The 22,872-nt window shown below is 40.3% G+C and overlaps 1 protein-coding gene across 3 annotated transcripts in view; it reads right to left on the bottom strand.

Moving 5' to 3' along the window:
- SHROOM4 (shroom family member 4) overlaps positions 1-22,872 on the bottom strand; it is a 189,297-nt gene that overhangs the window by 104,069 nt on the left and 62,356 nt on the right. For all 3 annotated transcript variants that reach the window (XM_036460507.2, XM_036460509.2, XM_045570362.1), the window contains one exon: positions 5,436-5,587. In XM_036460507.2, the coding sequence (XP_036316400.1) occupies positions 5,436-5,587 (152 nt within the window). The remainder of the gene's footprint in view (positions 1-5,435; positions 5,588-22,872) is intronic.

The following is a 22,872-nucleotide window of genomic DNA, read 5'->3' as shown; positions in this document are numbered from 1 at the left end:
ATTAAAATCTTCCTGGAAGCAAACAAAAACAAACACACAACAAGCCAAAATCTATTGGACACAACAAGAACAGTCCTGAGAGGGAAGTTCATAGCATTACAAGTCTATCTAAAGACACAAGAAAAATTAATAATAAACTATTTAACCATATAACTTAAAGAATTAGAAAGAAAATAACAAGAAAAGCACAGAGTAAGTAGAAGGAAGGAGATAAATAACTGGAAATAAACTTAACCAAGGAGGTAATTAATATACTTGTACTGGGAAAACTATAGGACATTTAAAAAAGAAATAGAAGATACAAACAAGTGGAGGCATATACCATGTTCATAGATTCAAAGAATTTACGTAATTAAAGTGTCATACTACTCAAAGATACTGAGACATGAAGGCATGAAACAGATTGACATATCTCAGAGGCAAGGAGGTAGGAGGGTGGGAAAAGATTAATCAAAGAACATATATGCATATATGCATAATCCATAGACACAGACAGTATTGTGGAGAAGGCCTAGTGTGGGGCAAGGTCTAGAGATGAAGGGGGAATAAAGGGGAGGGGTGGGGGACATCTATAATACTGTCAACAATAAATACAAATAAAATTATATATATATATATATATATATATATATATATATATATATCCTGTAAATATTTCTCTGTTTTTTGAAAATGTTCTCAGAAATAAGAATATTCACTGTCCATAAAAATATTTTATGGGGGGGGGATAAGGACACATATGTAATACCTTAGTCAATAAAGAAATTTAAAAATATTTTTATATTTATTAATTAGACTTAATGAATTATGCTTTTCAAATATTCTAAGTACTTATATTTTTTGTATACTTTTTCTGTAATGATTAAATTACATGGAAATCTCCCTTAAAGACATTTCTTTAATTTTTCTTCTTGTATTACAGTTTTTTTTCTTTACATATTTGGATGCCATTTTTTGAAGAAAGAAAAAAAAAGGTCTATGACTACAATATCCTAATATAGCTTATGTCTTTTATCATTATAAAATGAATTTCTTGGGACAAAAATAATTGTATGATTATTGTTGTTAGTATGTTGTTGTTTTTTCAAATAGGTTAATGACATGATAAGATCATTTATTTTGAGGATATATTGATTGGAAGGAGCTAAGACCAAAAGATGAGAAGGCAGAAATTATGAATGACTGAATTAAGAAAAAGGATACAGAGAGGTTTTTAGGGGACTGGATTGAAGGAAACTGGATTGATGGGGTCTAGGGCGAGTGAGAAGTGTTGAAGGTAACACTTAGACTTCTGATATTGTTAACCATCATCTAAAGGCCATATAGGAGGAAGAGCTGGGCTGGCTTTTTAGAATAGGCCATATTAAACAGTTCCCTCTTTTTATATTCCTCCCAAAGGATTCAAGCCCAGACCTAACGCTCAGTGTTGAATCTTTGTCAGTTGATTGCTTACTCAAACCAAAGTCTTCCTACCTTATTCTAAAACATTAGTATAAATACTAAATTTCAGGGAGAACACATTTATTTTATGTGCTAGGAGCTCTTTCATAAATTTGAGGAATAACTTATATTTATAAGAATGAATAACTGCCCTCCCTATACTATCCTCAGGGTAGTCTACAGGTGAAGGTTATATTTTCCACAAGAGGGCAGCATCATATAATAAATTATGCCATTGAAAGTCTCCTCCAATAAGGGCTGAAAAGATTGAAAGGTAAACTACATAGGTTCAGGGAGCCATGGCAACTGCCACACCAATGAAAACAAAAGGGCCCTACTATCTCCAAAGGCCATAATTAAGTGACTGGTAGGTAGTGGCTGATGTTGCTATAGGTAAGCGAAAGAGGACTTGGAGCTTACCAAGGGAAGATGAGTGAGTGACACACCTGAACACTCTCATTATTATGACTAACCCTGAATGGTGACTTATGAGTTCTACAAAGTGCTGGTATTTCTGGTATTTCTGGTATTTCTGTATAATCAGTATCTCACAGGGACCTTTATTTCCTGTTCAGATCTTTGTCGCCTCTAAATGATTTCCCAGCAAATCATGTTCTCTGAAGGTTATGTTGCAAAGTACACTACAGTTCTGATGTTCTCCTTATTTAATAATGTTTTGTTATCCCAATTATGCTTCTTTTATGTATTAGGGAAAGAAATGAGACTGAAATTCATTGATAACCCATTATGAAAAAGGCATTTTACATAAATTGCTTCATTTAATCAATTCAACGATGCCATTATATAATAACTATTTCCCATATGACAGAGCTAGGAAGTAACATACATGGGACTACCTGACTCCAAAATAAAAACTCTGCCAAATGCACCAAGCTACCCCTCCAAGAAGTCTTATTTATAACCTAAATCATGACCAATTGAAGATTGAGTCCATGACAATGTGTGTATTGTATAAAGCATTGCTTAAGATGTCACCTCCTATCCAAATAAATGCTCAGACATAGCTTAATATTAATATTAGATACCAGAAAGTAACATAATACCAGTAAATGATTATGATCCTATATAACTTCACCCCCTACTAACTCAAAACCCTTTCATTCTTAATTATTCTTTCCTCAGGATAAAGCATTTAGAACAATGGAATAATTAAAGATGGCTTCTGTGTTTCTTGGCTTGGTTAACTGAGGGCATGGTTGTCTCAATCACTGTGATAAGGATCTTAGGAAGAAATGACATTTTAGGTTTTGAGTATGTTTTCCTTGAAATGCTTCTGAGACATCTAAGTATAAATGTCCAATGGGAAGTTGGTTATATGAGTTTAGGGCACAGGAGGTACACTCATCCACATATAGATAATAATCGAAGCTCTGGAACTGGGTGAGATTTTTGATGCTATATTAATGAAGTCAGGAAGAATGGTAGTAGGGGAAACACCAACATTTAAGATATGGTTAAAGAAGAGTAGGTAGAAACCTGTTTTTTTTTTTTTTTAATGAACATTAAAAACAAAGAGGCGGCCAACCAAATAAGAGATGATATTTGTAAACAGTAGCTCCTATAAAGGTTTAATTTCCAAAATATATAAAGAACTCATAAAACTCAACACCAAACAAACATCCCAATCAAAAAAATGGGCAGAGGACCTTTCCCAAGAAGATATACAGACAATAAATATATGAAAAGATGTTCAACCTCACTAACAATTATAGAAATGCAAATCAAATAAGACTGGATAAAGAAGATGTGATATATTACACACCCATAAGAAAAAGATGAAATAGCATAATTTACAACAACAAGGATGGACCTTGAGAACATTATGCAAATATAAAACTGTCTGGCTATTCCTTAAAAAAAATAAAAAATAAAAATAAAACCCAGCAATCCCTTTCCTTAATATATACCTGAAAAACTAAAAAACTTGTATTCACAAAGATATATGCACCCCTATGTTCACTGCAGCATTATTCATAGTGGCCAAGACATGGAGACAACCACAGCGTCCTGCGATAGAGGTGTGGATAAAGAAGATGTGGTCCATGTGCACAATGGAATACTACTCAGCCATAAGAAAGGATAAAATAGTACCATTTGCAACAACATGGATGGACCTTGAGGATACTATGCTAAGTGAAATAAGTCAGTCAGAAAAAGCTAAGAACCATATGATTTCACTCATATGTGGCATATAAAACTGAAACTCATGGACACAAATAGCAGTGTGGTGGTTGCCGCAGGGAATGGGTGTCCCATCCATGGAGACAGGAGAAGATTTGACTTTGGGTGGTGGGCACACAGGGAACATACAGATCTTGTAACATAGAAACTCACATCTGAAACCTGTATGATCATATTGACCAATGTCATCCCAATAAATTTAATTTAAAAATAAAAATAAGTAACATTTAAAAATGAACAGAGATATAAGAAAAGAACAGGTAAATGGATATCTTGAAAGCAAGAAATGAGAGTTTAGAACATTATAAACTGATGAATAAAAAGATAGATACAGAGACAGTAAAGCAACAAACAGACTGTCAAATTACAGCGGGGAGGATAGGGAGATATGGGGGAGATAAGAGATCAACCAAAGGACTTACATGCATGCATATAAACATAACCAATGGACGAAAAACTCTGGGGAGGGAGGGCATGAATGGGACTGGGGTGGGGGGAGGGCAATGGTACTATCTATCTATCTATCTATCTATCATCTATCTATCTATATCCTTAATAAAAATAAAAAAAAGAAAGAAAAAGGAGAGTTTCACAAAGGTGGGCATAATCCATAGCAACAAAATCAAAGGCTATGTATAAATTGTATATGATGAAGATTGAAAATAAGCCATTGATTTTGGCAGTTAGAAAGTAATATGCAGCTTTGACAGAATAGTTTCAGTGGAGTTCTGAGAGTCAAATTTAGACTGCAAAGGGTAAAAGGCAAAATGGTAGGTGAAGAAGTAGAGACGTGATTATAGAATCTCCTTTTGAAAGATTATCAGCAAAAGAAAGAAGATAGGGTGGTAGCTAGAGGGGAAAGTATAATTGTGGAAGGATGTTTTAAATTCTATTTTTATAATAAAAATATTTAATATGGAGAAACCTAGGCCTGTGTATAGAAAACAAGCTAACAGACGTTCAGTGTAATTTTCAGTAACAGAGCAAAGATGCAGCAGCCATATGGAAAGCTAACCAGTAGGCAGATGTTTGGTGGCAGTAGAATGACTGTTCTAAAATGCCCTTGCCTACCTTTTGTTTATGCCACTCAATTTACCTGGAGTGCCCTTTTCCTTCAGATGGTTTGTTGTCAAATTCTACCCTCCCTTGAGCTCAAATTTTACCTCCTCTATGAAGTCTTACCCTATCAATCTCTTCTGAAGTTCCTCTCTTTCTCTTGAACTCTAATAGCAATATCTGTTTGAGCAATCCATTTGACAATCACCCCTCACTCTATGAAATCTCCTTAATTTTGTTCTTCAGAATTATGTTGCTAATTAATCACATGTGAATCCTTTCTCCCCTGCTAAACTATACACTCTTCAAGGGCAGGATTTCTATCTTAGAGTTTTCCACAGCCTCCAGGATGTCTACCATGGAAGGTAGTAGGGTCTCTTTAAATCTACGTGGTTGAGCGGTGGTAGCCTGTTATGAAGAAGACAGAAAAACGGTGGGTTAAGGAGGCCCTTGGTGTGCATTGAGTCATTTTTTTCTCTCAATAGCAAATAAGACAGACTCTTGCAGAGGTAAAGTAAATTTATACAGAAGACACAGATAGTATGTGACGGTGTCAGGGTTTGAACCAAAGGCCTTTCTCCTAATACAGTATTTTCGGTTGTGTACAGAATTCTGTTCATGGGAAACACCTCTTTCCTTGGTGATATTGATAGGGATATGACTGTACTGAGGTTTTATTACAAACCAAGTGGGTTTGGCAGCCCTTGCACCGTGCAGGAAATGTCCCTGTACCTTACCTCCTGACAATCAGCTTGAGGATCCTGAAGGAGCCTTTGATGAGGATGAGGGCCTCTTGGCGGGAGCCATACAATGGAGTGCCATTGATATTCACCAGCTCATCACCAGTCCTCATCTTCTGGGACAAGGCTGCCTTGCCCCCATCTTCAATCTGTGTTGCAGAGAACAAGATAGAAAGCAGGTGGTGAGGCAAATCCTTCCCCAAAATTCTACTTCCATCTCCTCCCAACCTCTGAGCCACAAGTAATACTGCAGTGGGACATGGGAGGGTTGGGGTAGGGGGGAGGCAGTGAGGTGGGTGGTGAATGGCTCCAGGAAGCTCCAGGAAGCAGCTAAAAAGCTGATCATAGACCATTATTTACTGAAGGTAAAGCTTGGCCAAGCCTTTGAGGAAGGAGGCAACATGATAATAATACAATATGTCCATCTAGAGCACATGTGTCAAACACAAGGCCCGCGGGCCAAATCCGTCCCGCCAGGCCTTGCAATGTGGCCCGCACCACGCTGTCATCACTGCACTCCGCTGCGTTTCCATCACAATGACAGTTTATGACTGTTCAGTAAACCATTCGGCCCGCGATTTAGGCTAGATTTTAGATTTTGGCCCCTTCTCTGATTGAGTTCGACACCCCTAATAGAGAGACAAGCACTTCTAAATATGAAAATTATGCTTGGAAGGAACCCCACAATATGGGCTACAGTAGCAGAATGGCATAGCAAAATGTGCACGTAAATTATAGTCCAAAGAGCTAGACTTCAGCAAAATCACCTTTGGCAAGTCCTTTCCTATCTTTTTTAAAAAAAATTTTTTATTAAATTATTATCTTTGTACATATACCATTGCCCCCCCCCCCTCCTTTCCTATCTTTGGGCAGACTTTTAACTCTGACAAATTCGAGTTTGGATACTGGGTCTAGTACTTCATAGTTGTGTAACCCTGAACAAGTTACCTAATATCTTTGTGTCTTGAGGACCTTATAAGTGAAATATAGATAATTAGAGTACCTACCTCACAGGGTTGTTAGGATACAAAGTGTCTGGGAGCAATAAGTCCTCAATAAATGTGAGAGTTCTGATTATTATAGCAAGGGGATTGACTCTCGAGGTAGCTTCTAGCTCAATATTCTGTGAGTGAAATTGCAAATTCAAAAGATTCAAAGTATGCACAAACAAAGTAATTGATCATTTATCTGTGTCTCTTCAACAAGTACCCAGCATAGTGCTTCCAGTGTCTGGCACATAGGGGGCATTTACTGAAAGCTTGGAACCTGGGTGTTCACTGTTCCACCACAACCTAGAAAATTTCCATTGAGAAAGCCAATCTTGGCAAGAAAGGGGGCATTGAAAGCAAAGTCATAAATAATAGCCATTGTGGTAGACAAAGGAAAATCAAAGCAGAATGTCCCCTAAGGGGTCCTTGCTTATAGCTACTTTTATCCTATATAATAAAAGCCTAATATGCTAAGTGTCCAGTTGTCTGGTTGGCGGTTCAGCCAAAGCATACTATGCTAATGACATACTAAGGCTGCTCAACTGCTTGCTATGATGTCCACTGACCACCAGGGGGCAGACAGTTGACCAGTTGATCAGTCGCTATGATGTGCACTGACCACCAGGGGCAGATACTCTGACCAGTAGGTTAGCTGGCTGCTGGGGTCCGGCAGATTGGGACTGAGTGAGACAGGTTGAACATGCCCTGGAGCTCTCCCGCAGTCCTTCCCCACCAGGGGGTGGGAGGGCAGATGCAGTGAGCTGAGCAGTAAGGAGCAATGAGCAGGTAGGCAATAAGGAGCAAGGAGGATGTCCAACTGCCGGCTTAGGCCCGATCCCCGGGGAGCAAGCCTAAGACAGCAGGATGACCTCCCCCAAGGGGTCCTGGACTGTGAGATGGCACAGGCTGAGCTAAGGGACTCCCCTTCTACTTCACAAATTTAGTGCACCAGGCCACTAGTATATTATATATTCCTTCAACCCCCAAAGTGAGTTCTACCTATTGGAACATCAATTCCATCCATGGTGTTAGGAGTCATCTCAGCTATCCATTAATTCAGTCGTCAAGTTTTTAGTGAATTTCTAGTGTGCTCAGGAGAACATGCTGGGCATACAGAATAGAGGAAGGCACACACAACTCCTAGATTCAAGGGTAGGTTACCATCTAAAATTCAAATAGCCACACAAGTGGTTTAGTAATAAAAGGTCTAATCCACTGATAGAATCAGAAAGAAGTGTGTGTTTGTTTGTTTGTTTGTTTGTTTTTCTCCAAGGGCAAGTTGAGGTGAGGGTGATTAAACCACACAATCTTTAGGGAAAATTAGATTCTAAGTGGGGCAACTATGGGCTGGTCTTTGCCGCAGGTGTTTTTACACTTCTACTCTTGTTCCAATCTTTCTCTCAGTTTTTAATAGCATCCAATCTATCCCACACCATGGAAGTTAGAATTTTGCTGAGCTTTAGGTTGGCCAGTTCATATGCAATTTGGCAGATGTGCCCTCCTTAGTGCAGAGAAAAATGTTAATTCAGGGTTTCAAAACCACATCAAATAAATTGAAATTTTAAGTTAAGTCACAGACTGTAATTAAATTTATTGCTGCTAACCCAACAGTTTTTAAATTGATCTTTGTTTGATAAATTATAGGTTAGCCAAGTGACTTTGAATATATATACCTTTGTTCCAGTACCTAGGCCACCACTCAAAACAAGCCTATATTGGTAAATGTGGAACAACTCTCAGCAAATTAATTAGGATTGCACTCTTATTCCAATTGTCATTATCATTATTACTCCACAGTCACTGCTGTCTGCTGCCAAAAAAAAAAAAAAATTGCTATACTTGAATTTCAGGAGTTCTATTTGAATGACTCATTCCTTTGGCATCCGTGAAAGGTCCTCAGCTTCAGGCAGGAATTTCAACAGGGCTTCCTTAGGCTAACAAACAACCACAAATAGGAATCAAACTAATGATTGCTAATAGATTTTTCCTGTTGATGTGCATTAGTCTTAATTCACTCTACTCATTTTTTATTCATACAACTCAATTATCCATATTACTGTTAGCCACAGCAAGTCTTCCCTTCAATATGTATTGATATTAAATACCACTTCGAGTTAATTAAGCACTTTGTTACATCAGCAAGATCTCTGTTTATTCTAGACCAGAAAATGAAAGAGAGGTACTTTTTAAACTAAAATGCTTAGTTTTATTGCTGTAGCAAAAGTTCAGACATTTTACATTCCCTACTGCCACTTCAGCTGCCATTATCTGAGTCCTTGCAGGAACTCTTTTCAGACTATAGCCTCAGGCTGACTACATGCCCTTTTTGCCATTCCATGCCCTTTCTCAGTCACCAGCAGTATCCTCCTCAGGACAGACAATGCCACTTTAGCACAAGCGTGAGGATTTGCAAACAATGAAACAGCCAATTATTGGCATACTGCACAATCCCAGAGCAGGGTACGAAACTCTCTTTGGTTGAAGATATCTTGGACTATACACCAAACTAGTCCTTTCCCAGACACAGGGCATTTACTGAGCTATTTGGTCTAGTAATAATTAATGTCGTTTTCTAATACTTTTTAAATCGAATTTATTTAAACAATACAACAAAATTTAATCAACAATATAGTTGCCGTTGTTTTCTACTACTTGTGCCCAGCGCTCAGGAAGCATTTTAATCCCTCTGTTGTAAAATTCTTGTGATTTTGATGCAAAAAATTCGGTCAATGCATTTTTGAGGCATTCTTCATTATTAAATTTTTTTCCAAGAAGAAAGTTTTGCAAAGAACGAAACAAATGGTAATCAGAAGGGGCAATATCAGGAGAATATGCAGGTTGAGGGAGAACTTCCCATTCCAACTGGCGCAGTTTTTCAGCAGTGATTCTTGCAGTATGTGGTCGTGCGTTATCGTGGTGAAGAATTACGCCCTTCCGATTAATCAGCGCGGGTTCTTTTTCTCTTAAAGCTTGGGCTAACCTTTCCAATTGGGCACTATACACTGCACTTGTAATGGTTTGGTTAGATGGTAAAAGTTCATAATGAAGAATTCCTTTAAAATTCCACCAAACACACAACATCACTTTTTTCGCATGCAAGTCAGGTTTTGGCTTGGGCTGCGGAGCCTCATTTTTGTCCAACCATTGAGGCCGCCTTTTCAAATTAACATACAGCACCCATTCTTCATCTCCGGTAACAATTTGCTCTAAAAACGGCAAACGGTTTTGACGAGAGAGGAGCGAACTGCAAATTGTGACTCTTTGATTACGGTTGTTGTCGGTCAACTCATGAGGAACCCATTTTCCAAACTTTTGGACTTTGCCAAGTGCACGCAATTGATTGGAAATTGTTTTTTGTGAACAATTTAAAGTTGTCGCAAGCTCTTGTTGGGTAATTTGAGGATTTTGCACCAAAAGAGCTTGAAGAGCTTCTTGATCAAAATTGGACACACGGCCTCGACCACTCTTGTCATCTAACGAAAAATTTCCCTTGCGAAATTTCTCAAACCAATGCTGGCATTTTCTGGTGCTAACTGCATCTTGACCAAGAGCACTACAGATGTTTTTTGCAGCCTCACTTGCTTTTCTTCCTAATTGGAACTCGTAAAGCATGCAGTGCCGAATATGCTCTTCATCTGCCATCTTCTTAGCCCTAGTTTTGCAACAAAAACCAAACCAAACACAAACTTTTTCAAGCAAAACTTGTTAATTGCACTTCACACGTTCTGTAGATACCACGTGTTTGAAGGTTATGTCAATACAAGTCAACGCCAAGCAAGATTTTAAACGAATGTTAAAAAACGACATTAATTATATAACTGATTCTTTCATACTCCTCCTGATTGTTTTATGCTTTTAAAAGCTATTGTCCACTAGTCTTTCTCTTCCCCTGCATCCACATAGATTTCTGAGAAACAGCATGTCTTTCGTTTATTGTTTTGCCTCCTGAGAGCCAGTTCTCCAGGTCAATGGCTCAACCACACATTTGTTTATATAGAAGATAGAACAACTGTTCATTTTTCTAACAAGGAAATGAAAAGGGAAAGGAAAGAAAAAGAAGGAAAGAATGGAGGAAGGGAGAGAATGAGGGGAAAATATATATACGGGGGGGTGGGATGTCCCTCAGCCCAGCCTGCATCCTCTCCAATCTTGGACCCCTCTAAACGGGCAATTGGACATCCCTCTCACAATCCAGGACTGCTGGCTCCCAACTGCTTGCCTGCCAGCCAGCCTACTCATGCCCTAACCACACCCCTTCCAGCCTGATCAATACCCAACTCTCCCCTGCCGGCCTGATTGCCCCCAACTGCCCTCCCCTGCTGGCCCAGTAACCCCCAACTGCCCTCCCCCACAGGCCTGGTTGCCCCCAACAAGCCCCATTTTGTGCTAATGAGATGATGCTTTAGAAATTTTTGATGGGTTCTCAAGGTAGCATGAAATGCTCTGATAGCTGGCAACAAAGTGACAAGTCAGCCCCTTGAGAGTAAAGGCAAAGAAAAATTGACTTAACAGCACTTACTAGCTTTCTAGTAGCTTTTATTTAGTCAGATATTAGCAGATACTTGCTCGGGTCTTTTGAATAAATTTATAAGATATGAGAAAGTGAAGAAAAAAGTTAAGTCAGGTTTATCTTGAGAAATGCTGTCAGCAAAAGAAATAGCATCTGCAATGATAAACAAATGGTATTGAATGCTTATAACAATGGTGTAAGAGCAGCATTAAAAATCAATGACATGATGCCGAAACCAGTTTGGCTCAGTGGTAGAGTGTCGGCCTGTGGACTGAAAGGTCCCGGGTTAGATTCTGGTCAAGGGCATGTACCTTGGTTGTGGGCACATCCCCGGTGAGGGGTGTGCAAGAGGCAGCTGATAGATGTTTCTCTCTCATTGACGTTTCTAGCTCTCTATCTCTCTCCCCTCCTCTCTGTGAAAAATCAATAAAATATATATTAAAAAAATAATTTAAAAAAATCAATGACATGACTGTAAATACCTCTACTTGCCACAAGAAATTTATTGGAAAATCAGGCATTGACTAAAACTTTCTTGGCCAGTTCTAGAACCTTCTGGCCAAATTACCAGCCCATATTCCTACTTCCGCCAGCTAGTCTAAGAAGGTAAAAACGTTTACTTGTTTAAATTGATGGTTTGTTAGTTGTTGTTTTTTGCAAATAGACAGAAGAGGTCCACCCAGAATACAGCGACTTCATTGCTTTAAGAAAATAGAATATCTTGTGAATGTCATTTAGAAGATTTTCAGATTCTATTAACACTTCAGACACTCATTCAGCAATTTGGCCTTTTCTAGGGAATAAGTATAAAGAAAATATAGAGGTGGAGATAAGCTAGATTTAAGAAGTTAAACTATTAGGAAGTAAGACCACAAAATAATGATAAGTCTATGCTTATTCTGAAACTTAGTTTGAAATCTTGAGTAGATTACAAGTTGGGGAACATTTCTAATCTGCCCTTTTTATCCTAGTGGTACCCCTTAGAATCTGACCATGCTAAGAGAGACTAATAAGAGTGCCCTGGGCAGGGGAGATACAGTCTTTGAAATCTCTGCAATGTCTTTGCCATGACTTTCAACAGTCCAGTTCCAGGTTGTGGCTATATCAGCTGCCCTGCCTTGTCTCTCTTGTAGCAACTCTCTCCCTTCAAAATTTCTCTCAAATTTCCAAAGTAGTCTAGAATAGAAAAACAAGACACTCTAATGTTTCTGATTTTATGTTTCCAAAAGGAAAAATAGAAAACAAAAACCTCTTTCTTAAATAAAGAAGAATTCAAAAACACCAACCAATTACAAAAATGTAAGCAAGAAAAAAAAAAAAAGAAAAGAAAAGAAAAGAAAAGAAAAGAAAAGAAGTAAGTAGGCCTGGTTCTAAGTAATAATCCCTGTATGGAGACAGATCAAGAAGGAGGTAGACATCAAGAGAGAAGATATTCATTCCCTCTACCAGCTAAGAAGTAGATGCCCAAATTCTACAAGGGGCTGCTGTTCTGTGAATTAAGCCCATGGATTCTGCTGACCTTGGACCAAGGGAACTATGCTCTGTGGCACAGCAGACCTTATACCTATAGACACCTCCCCAATTGCTTAATCATCATCTAGTTTACTAATCCTCACAACAAAGGCCCTCTAAGCTTGAAATCATTGAATATCCCTAGGGATTAGCCCAAGTCAAATTCTAAATATCTGTGCCAAAAACTCAGTCAGCCAAACTCAGCTCTAGGAATTTGGTGATGGAAAGGGGTAGGGAGTCAAAAACACTATAGCCTACATCAGCAACAAAAAGTCAATTTGTCTTTGATCCTACCAAGCCAGATCACCCTGTTGTCTCCATAAGTCAGATAAGGGGGAATAAACATCACTATGCAAGAGTAAACTCAGAGTTTCTTCCACTATCAGCAATATACTTATTGGGGTCCTGTTCACACTTTATAAACTTTAGTCAATTGGTTACACCGGAAGTCTCTTACTGATGTTAATAATATCAGTGTTTGTAAAAAAAAAAAAAAATGTTAGCCTTTGGTGGTTTAGAAAAATAATCTCCAGAGTGGGGTATATATTCCCCAGGTTATGCACAAGATGATCTACTGAACAAGAGATTCTGGAACTTCTGTTTATATTTATGCTTATCTAAAAAAATTAAAAATCAAGCCTGTTAATATTTAATATTGGTGGTAGTATAAATTGTGTCATCCACAAATAAGATTATGTATATTTAAGAGACATGCTCGAAACATTTTTACTGATGCAAATTTTTACTAAAAATATTTGGCCAGATCATAGCCTTAAATGACAGGACTAGAACCATAAAGGTTTTAGAGTAAAACATAAGATAATGTCTTTGGGCAGGATGTAAAATGCAATAACCATAAGAGAAAGAGTGTTATAGTGGAGTTCATCTATATATAAAAAAATATGTTCATCAAAATGCCACTAAAAAGTGAAAAGACAAGCCACAGACTGGGAAAAATGGAGGGGGTAAGCAGATGGGAAGTTCCACTACTAATTTTATACTTCTCTAGGCTCTCAATGTTTATATATTGTTGTGTGTTTTTTTAAATGCCAACAGAATTTTCTGGGTAATAAGAGACTAGGTCTCTTTTTGCTCTTTTCTTTATATTCAACTTTGTTACAGTAAGGGGATGTATGTTATTTAAAGGGAACTTACACAATAGAGGAAAGCACAGAAAACAATTTAATTCATTCATATTCTCCCAATTAGACGTGATAATCAATAATATTTTGACGGTTTCCTCCTCCAGTCTTTTTTCTTATGTCCATTAAATGTCTATTTTAATAAAATTGAGATCCAGAGACATAGAAGCATGAAACAGACTGACAAATTTCAGAGGAAAGGCAGGGGCTAAGGGGGTGGGGGAGCAGGGAGAGATTAACCTGGGAATTTATATGCATATATGCATAGTCCATAGACAGGAACAATAGTGTTGTAAAGGCCTGGGAGGGACAGGTGCCAGGTAGAAAGGGTCAATAGGAAAAATACAAACAAACACCAAAGGGGACATCTGTAATACTTTCAACAATAAAGATAAATTTAAAAAATAATAAATTTTAAAAAGTCTAAGACAAAGCAGAAAGTCCATCTAGTGAGTGACCCTAGATGACAGGAAAGTCCAACAACCTTTCTCATACTATCCTACCTAATAATAGAGTAATATGCAAATTAACCATCACTCTGCTACACCATCAAGCCACACCTACCAGTCACACCCACCAGCCAGAGTATGCAAATTAATCCAACAAAATAGCAGTTAATTTGCATATGCAGAGGGAGGGAGGAGTGAAGACTGAAGACAGCATAGAAGAAAGAGGGAGGGAAAGTGGAAAGCAAGGCAGCTGTGGCTGCTGGAGGGAAAGCACTGGAAGCAGGGGTGGGGCGGGATGGGGTGGAGCCAAGCACATGTGGCCCCAGAGGTGGCGGCAGCAGGCACAGCAGCAGTGCACATACATGGAGGCAGTGGCTGCTGCAGGCGCGATAGGTTGGGTGTGCAGGGCAAGGCGGGCAGTGGTGGTGGCAGCTCACGCAGCCACGGAGATGGTGGCCATGGCACGGTGGGGCGGGTGGGTACTGCCCTGCCCTGCTCACTGCAGCAGGAGAGGTGGGGGTGGGTGGGAGAGGTGGCGGTGGTGGGAGGGAAGCCCTCCGAAAGTCTTGTAGGAATATTCCTGCAACAGGTTGCTAGTCCTAAAATATAAAAATCCAGGGGCTGTCATGATCTAAACAACCAGATGGACGACTGAACAGCAGGCTGCATGGGTGACAAGGCTGGCAGGGGTGTTAGTGAGGAAAAACTAAATGACTGAACAACAGGCTGCATGAGGAGACCAGACCAGCAGGAGGGTTAGTGAGGGACGACCAAACAACAGAACATCAGGCTGCGTGGGACAACCAGGCCAGTCGGGGCAGTTGGGAGTGACCAGGCCAGCAGGGGAGGCAGTTGGAGGTAGTTGGAGGTGACCAGGCCAGCAAGGGGAGCAGTAAAGGACAACCAGGCAGGTGGGGGAGGGGTTAGGAGTGACCAGGTTGGCAGGAGGGGCAGATAGGGGGAATCAGGCCAGCAGACAGAGGTGGTTAGGGGTGATCAAGCTGGCAGTGGGGGGGGGCAGTTAGGGGTGATCAGAAAGGCAGGCAGGTGAACAGTTAGGAGCCAGCAGTCCCAGATTGTGAGAGAGTGCAGGCTGGGCTGAGGAGACCCCTCCTGGGCATGAATTTTGTGCACTGGGCCTCTAGTCTCTATATATAAAAGCCTAAGTGACTGGTCAACTGGTAGCTATGACACACACTGACCACCAGGGGGCAGATGCTCAATGCAGGAGCTGCCGAGCTGCAGTGACTTGGCAGCAGCAATTCTCAGATGACACACCAGAAACCAAAGAGGAGGGAGCCTTATTCTGGGGTGCATCACTGGAGAACCACCCTCTCACAATCCAGGACCCCTCAGGGATGTCGGAGAGGCAGTTTCAGTCCGATCCCTGCAGGCCAGGCTGAGGGATCCCACCAGTGCACGAATCCGTGCACCTGGCCTCTAGTCTATATAATAAAAGTCTAAGCAACCTTTACAGTGGAACAACCAGAATGACCGGTTGCTATGATGCGCACTGACCACCAGAGGGCAGACAAAGCTGGGCTGGTGGCTGGTAAATGCAGCAGTGGTGGTGGGAGCCTCTCCCAACTTTGAGGCAGCGCTAAGGATCAGCGAGCCGAGTGGTAAGGAGCAGTGAGCAGACGGGCAGTACGGAGTGAGGGATCCCAAACTGTGAGAGGCATAGTCTGGGTTGAAGGAGCTCCCCTGTCAAGGCATGAATTTTGTGTACTGTGCCTCTAGTCTAATATAAAACAATGGAAATAGGATGCATTAACTTACTGACATTTATGAGCTGTGCATGAATGCTTGGAAGAAATGCCCTAATTAAAATATAAGTGGCTGTGAAATTCCATCAGATTACTAGAGACAGAAATAATTCTACTTGGGTTAATATAATGTTTATTTCTCCACTATCAACCCAATCTCTATGTTAAAACTATTTCTCAAGATCATTAAAAGTATCTTCTAACTTCCCAGCTGAATGTAAATGAGTTACATACAGTCTTTCAGCCCAAGAAGATATGATTAACTATCTGGAATCTGAGCCATCCCAAAAACCAAGTTCACTCAATAACTCATTGCTGGTTCCCTGAAGCCATTTATTTATAACCCATTATGCAAAAAGCCAAAGACAGTTTCTAAAGAGTACACATACCCAACATTAGTCATTTCTGACTGGAAAAAGACCAAAGGACTAACACCCTTTAGGGAAGGGACAAAAGGCTGCCTCTGGAAACCAACAGGCCTGCTCTACTATCTGGAAGCCACTTGTACAGTTGACTGGGCACCTATGTGCCCTCTATAAGATGTGGGTGAAAGGAGAGGTGGCTGGATCTCTCTTTTTCACAGCTGGGCCCCTGCATTATGCTCTCAGGACATTGTTTGCCTCTGCCCAGGACTCCTTTTCTCAGCAGTGATTTTAATCTTTGCTCTTTGCTTAGCCCTCTGAACAGTGTTACATAAAGAGGGTGTAAAGAGGCATTCAATTGCCTCCCATCCTTCTGCATAATGGCTATCAATGCAAACAACTTCCACAGAAATAATCTACCAAGGTATACATACATTTTGCAAAGGCAAGAGCAATATATTCTTTACCAACCCTTGGATAGAACCAATTTAATATTAAGTTATCACACTTACTGCTGCTTTCACAGCGAGCTGCAGAGCTGTTAATAGGTAAGCCATCACACTGTTTGGTCCAAGCTACTTTCCAGGTCACATGGTGACTGAGTAGTGACATACCATTTCAGCAAGAGGTATCAAATAAAACAAAACTGAATTAATTTCCACAATTGAGAGAGAGAGAGAGAGAGAGAGAGAGAGAGAGAGAGAGAGAGAGAGAGAGAGAATGTACTCAATTATTTGTGTGTTGGTGTTAAGTAGGGACTCTTACATCAGAGCACATGGATCAAAATGCCAGGATTTGTTTGAGAAGAAAATGAAGGAGGACATGATACGCATCTGAGATTAAGATCAGGGGAATCACTAAGGATAAAACAGTATGGAAGCTTTTCTCTTGGTATAGGCTTGCTTTTCAGGGTAAGGCCGGATGATAAGAAAGAACCAGAATTTTAGCTCCATCCCTGCTCACTTCCACTTCTCTAATTTTAAATACAAGGATAGAGCCTTCCCCCTTTTTCTTTAATGGTTGATCCCATCTGACAGTGGACTCCACAGACCTTGGCACTGAGGTAGCCAAGGTCACTCTGGTGCTTTTCCTCCTCCCTCCAAACTTTCTCCAGCCCTCCCTAACCACCTCTCCTGGGTACACACTCTTCCATTGCCACCTCTCTCTCCACAAGGTATTTGAGCTTGTTTTCTCTGCCTTAGCCTTCTCCCTACAACCCACCAGTGCCCTTTCTGGAATTCTTATGGTCAAACATCAAGAACCCTATCATTAACATCTAGCACTTATGTTTACTAATTAAATCAGTCAGGGAGACCAGGAATGATTCCTACCAAGTAAATAGCAGATTAGAAACTCTACACAATCTGGCCATGTCTGTCTTTTTTGGCCTCATTTCCTACAAACACTGTAGTCATACTGAACTTTTTGTTCTTTAGAGAGGTCAACTGCATACCCACCTCAGAACCTTTGAACTTGCTGTTCTCTCTGTTCAGAACATTATTTGTTTTCTAGATCCTTATGTAGCTCCTTTCATCATTCAAGTGTCAGCTCAAATGTCACCTCCTCAGAGAGGTCTTCCCTAACCATCAATATAAAGTAGATTTATTCTCTTTCCCAACCTCCATCCTTATTCTCCATCACATTACTTTGTTTTATTTTCTTCACAAAAGTCATCATTTTGTATTTTTTCACTTATTTATACATATGTTTACCTTCTGTCAGGATACTGAAGTTGTAGCAGGAGATAAATCAAATAATGTCTTTTTATAGCTCTATTACTGGCAATTAGGGAAACAAATATTTGTATTGAGCACATAGTAGTTGCTCAATAAATACTGGTTGAAATTAGACTTAGAAGCGACCTCAGGATAGCACCCATCTTTATTTCTCTGATTCTGGACAAGTAATATTATTTTCACTTCGCTGATCAGCTGATTATATAATTGAGGTTCATGGATGTTACATGACTTGACCAAACTACAAAATCTATTAGGTTTAATATCTTTCCTTCTGCAAGGATGTGATAACACATTTTTGTTTTCCATGGGTATATTGCTACTCATGATAAGTAGCAATGCAAAGAGTTCTGTTAAAAAGGTACTTTAAGTCTCCAAGCTTTTTTTTTTTTTTAAGCATTATTGTTACTGACTCAGAATAGTCCAAAAATAATTATCTTTTGAGCTAAATATCTCCTGTTTGTGGTGAGGACCCAGAGGTGATTGTTAGACTTAATTTGGTGGGAGGAATGAAGCTTTTAAGTAAACTTATGTGCATGTCAACAATACCTTGTACCCATACATGATTCTCCTTAGGTTTTAACATTCTCATCCTCAGGAAGTTAATTTAAAACACACACAAGCCCTCACAAACAGACCATGAATGCTGGGAGATTTTACTGCGCCCAGCATCCTGGAATTCAAAGTAACATCTACTCTCCCTTCCTGTGTACAGACATTACAACAGGCCCTTTCAGTCTACCATTCCTGAAAAGTTTAAGAGCAAATACAGACGATGGGCATAAACCAGATTCTAATTTGATTTAGTGCTTACTTAACCAATTCCCTCAGACCCCTCAAAAGGTGTGTGTGGTGGGGAGGACCCTGAATGAGAGTTTGCCCTGACTCAATCTTATGTAACTATAGATTTTTTTTCCTTAAAGGCCATTTGTTCAATGTTTAAGTGGGATTTAGTGTTTATACCTTCGTGAGGCTTTTCATATAAACAAATTCACAAGTCAGAAAGAAAAGAAAAAAAAGAAACTTTGTCAAGCCAGGTTTCCTGATGTGGGGGGTTTGGAAAATATGGCCGCCACGCTATGACTAAAACAAGTTTAAATATCTGTAGTATGCATTCAGCACTAATGAACAATAAATGATAGGGACATTTTGTCAGGTCTGATTCAGATTACCTGTGGCTGCTGTGAATTATATGGAATTACACAGAGTTTAATGGTTCTCTGGCAATTTGCCTTGGCTCAGTGCCAAGGCAGCTAATGCTTCAATCAAACTGCTCTCCCCACCCCCCACCCCAAACGATTTCTGTGCATGTCTACATCTTGAGTGTATCTGTGATGAAGCCTTCAATGACACCCTCGTACAAATGCTATTTTTTTCCTTCTCTGTCATTTTCTCTTCCTTCTTTATGGCCGGATGCATTAACTGCCCCTGTAGCTTTGCCGAGACAAACTGCCTGGCTAGCATTTATGAAGATAAGATTTTTTAAGGTTTTATTAAAAAGGAGGAGCAAACAAGTGTGGCAATAAGAACAGGACAAATCTCAGTTGACCCTATCCCTTTCCTCTGCAGTGCCATCAGCTAGGTCTACTATGTCCTGATGAGTATGGGCCCTGTACGGAACCCTGCAGGGTGACCTAAGATAACAGCCCTCCACTACCACACAAAAGGCAGGTAACCCATTTGACACAGAAAACCATGTGAAATGGCAAGTCACCTTCTTCTCTTTAGGAATAAAATTAGCCCTAATTTGGAGGTGCAATCGTCCTGTATATAGCAAACATTATGAATGTTCTCTCTCTCCCTCCCTCTCTCTCTCTCTCTCTCTCTCTCTCTCTCTCTCTCTCTCTCTCTCTCTCTCTCTCTCTCTCTCTCTCATTCCTGTTAACCCCTGTCTTCCCACCCTGTCCTAAACCTCACAAGGAGTTTCTCCACTAAAACCTCTTGTTTTTTGGCGAAAGCGATTCCTAAACCCCTTGCCCAATTGATTCTGAAGACACAGTTACCGGCCATACTAAGGAGAAAGCTCATTTTAGGAGACTATCTGCCATAGAACAGCAGGAGGGAAAGGGCAGAAACCACAGGATTCCTATTCTACGCTGATTGCCACTAACTCATTTCAGCTGCTAAGGGGAGGCCCTGTTGGGGGAGCCGGGGAAGGAAATGGGTTCCATGTACAGTCCATTTTAAATTGTTCACAATTGCGTGCTCAAAAATAGCCTCCACTAAACATTTAGCATGCCCATTAGCACAAATCATAAAGCTTTGGGCTTTGCTGCACTGTTGGCCAGAACTGCCTAAGCTGCTTCCCTATGGCAAAGATGATTAAACGGCTGGCAAGTCAGATGCATGCAGGAAGGATAAAGGAGCTCCAAGGATGGTTAAACCTGGGCCCAGGAAGAAGGGTTTAATATGATTTTTAAGCACATAAAAAACATCGAGGGTGAGGACCAGCTGTTCTCAATTTTGATTGAAAGCAGAGCAAAGGAAAAGAAACGAAAATTGCAATGCGAGGGACTGGTGTTAGCAAGAAGGAAGGACTTCCTGCCAGAGAAAGTAGGTAAATATTAGAGTGAGTGCTGGGTCAATGAAGGTTGTGGAATTTCCTTCTTTGGAGTGGCTCTTCTGTCTGGGCTATTTCTGTGTGGTCCTTTCAGAGAGTGGGGAAGGAGGAAAGAGGCAGCCAGAGGTCCAATTCAGTTCCTCTCAGAGCTCAGAATCTCGTGTTTGTAACACTCAAGGATCTGTAACAGGAATCACTTCACAGAGGCGCACACAAAAAAAGAAGAAACAAGCAGCTTGTTGCTGATTTCAAATGTTTAGATTTATCCCAACTCTGCAGTCCTTTCTGTGAGCCAAGCTTTTGCCCTGGCCCCTTCAATCTCGAGAAAGACAGTGAAGACTTGTTTTTGGCTCTCCAAGGCCCCTAAGCCATGCATATGGGAACAATATTTTCTGAACCCCAAAGCAGGACATGGTCTGACAATTATATTTATGGGGACGAGAGGGTCTACTATGTGAAATCAGAGCTATTCCAGGAAACCTGGGACGTATGGTCTCCATAGCCGCATATTATCTCTTTCAGAGGGTCTCGACACTGAAGAGAGTTGATTAAAACTGTGCCATGTGGTTTGGGGCCTGGGTTCTTTCCTTGTCTGCAGCAAGATCAGTTAGGATTGTGAAAAATTCAGGGTCATAATCAGCGCAGTACAAACTGAAATCCCTGCTGTGCGTGTTAAAGAAAGAGGTAGTGTACAGTAGTCCTCCCTTAGGCATGTTTTTGCTTTTTGTTATTACAGTTTCTTGTGATCCACTGCAGTCGAAAAACAGTAAAGGGAAAATTCCAGAAATAAAAAAATTCATACATTTTAAAGTGTTCACTTCCCTGAATAGCTCGATGAAATCTCTCGCCATCCCACTCCATTCTGCCCAGGACGTGACTCATCCCCTTTGTCCAGCATAATCACGCTGTATGTGTTCCCTGCCTGTTAGTCATTTAATAGCTACTGCACTTATCAGATCAACTGTGGCAGGATAGCAGTACTTGTGTTCAAGGAAGCCTTATTTTACTTGATAATGGCCCAAAGTGCAAAAGTAGCCTACAGCTGTTTCTCCATGCCTGCGTCACTCACCTCACTTTATCTCCTCACACAGGCATTGTATCATCTCGTATCATCACAAGAAAGGTGAGTACAGTACAAGATATTTTGAGAAACAGAGAGCACATTCATGTAACTTTTATTAGAGTATATTTTTGTTATTGATATACTTTACTAATAATTATTGCTGTTGATTTCTTACTGTGCCTGATTTATAAATGAAACTGTATCATAGGTGTATGTATAGGAAAAAACAGTATATCTAGGGTTTTGTACTACCCATGGTTTCGGCATTCACCTGGGGGGTCTTGGTATATATCCCTTCACAGATAAGAGAGGACTCCTGTTTATGTCCTCCCTAGTAATCCCCTCATTCTAAAACTTATCAGGATCAAACACATCCTATATAGTGTGTGCCCATTCTCACTCAACTATAAATAATGCCATAAGGTTACGGGCGGGGGGGGGGGCGGCATGTGCTCTTGCAACAAGGGACCTATTCATTCATTCATTCATTCATGCAGGGGTTCTCAAAGTGTAGTTTCTGAACCAGTAGCAGCAGCTTCTCCCTGGAAATGCCAATTTTCTGGACCCACCCTTGGTCTTGTACGAAATCAGAAATTCTCCGGGCAGGCCCCAGCAATCTGTGCTTTTGTAAACTCTCAATTGTGGAAATCCCTGGATTAGAAATCCTAGTGGTGATGTTAACATTGTCAGCCAACAAAAGTACCATTAACCAACAAGACCAAGGCTACAGGCATGTTGGGTGCGGTACCTCTGCCAATTCAGTGTATAGTACCTTTCACAATCTCGGGACCTACTATTGTACTTGCCAAATTACTCGAAGCCTGGTTTTCAAGGAGGTAGCTCAGCTTATCTGCTCCAGCAGGCCTTTTTCAAATAGGCCAAAGGCCCTTTGGGTTTCTCATCTAAATCCTACTCAGACACACACACACACTCCTTTGAGTGTTCTGTGTATATTTCAGCTCACAGCCCTGATCTGTGCTTCAATTAACTGACTACAGTTCACTTTGAAGACCAACCTGGGAACATTTTCTGTTTAGCAGCATTATTTTTCCTTTTAAACAAACCCAGATGAAAGAGGCCCTGCTAAAAAGAGCAGCCTTTAATGTTAGCCCTTATACATCACTGACATTGAGTTACAATGAAATCAAACAAATTATTCAAGGTTCTCACCTCCGTTTAAACTAGTAAGTTAATTGCTGTAACCAATGGGCTACCTTTCACAAGTGTTTGCTTGAAAAGAGAAGAAATGCTTACAGGTGAAATTTTTCAAAGTGAAGGAATATGAGGACCAAATCTTGTTAAATGCCAACTGGTTCTCCCCCAGTCAATGAAGGAAAAGCAATCT

The sequence above is a fragment of the Pipistrellus kuhlii genome, unplaced genomic scaffold (genome assembly GCF_014108245.1).
Source record: "Pipistrellus kuhlii isolate mPipKuh1 unplaced genomic scaffold, mPipKuh1.p scaffold_m20_p_32, whole genome shotgun sequence".
Lineage (NCBI taxonomy): Eukaryota > Metazoa > Chordata > Mammalia > Chiroptera > Vespertilionidae > Pipistrellus > Pipistrellus kuhlii.
The sequence above is the reverse complement of the archived record's forward strand: the minus strand, read 5'-3'. Positions and strand labels throughout refer to the sequence as shown.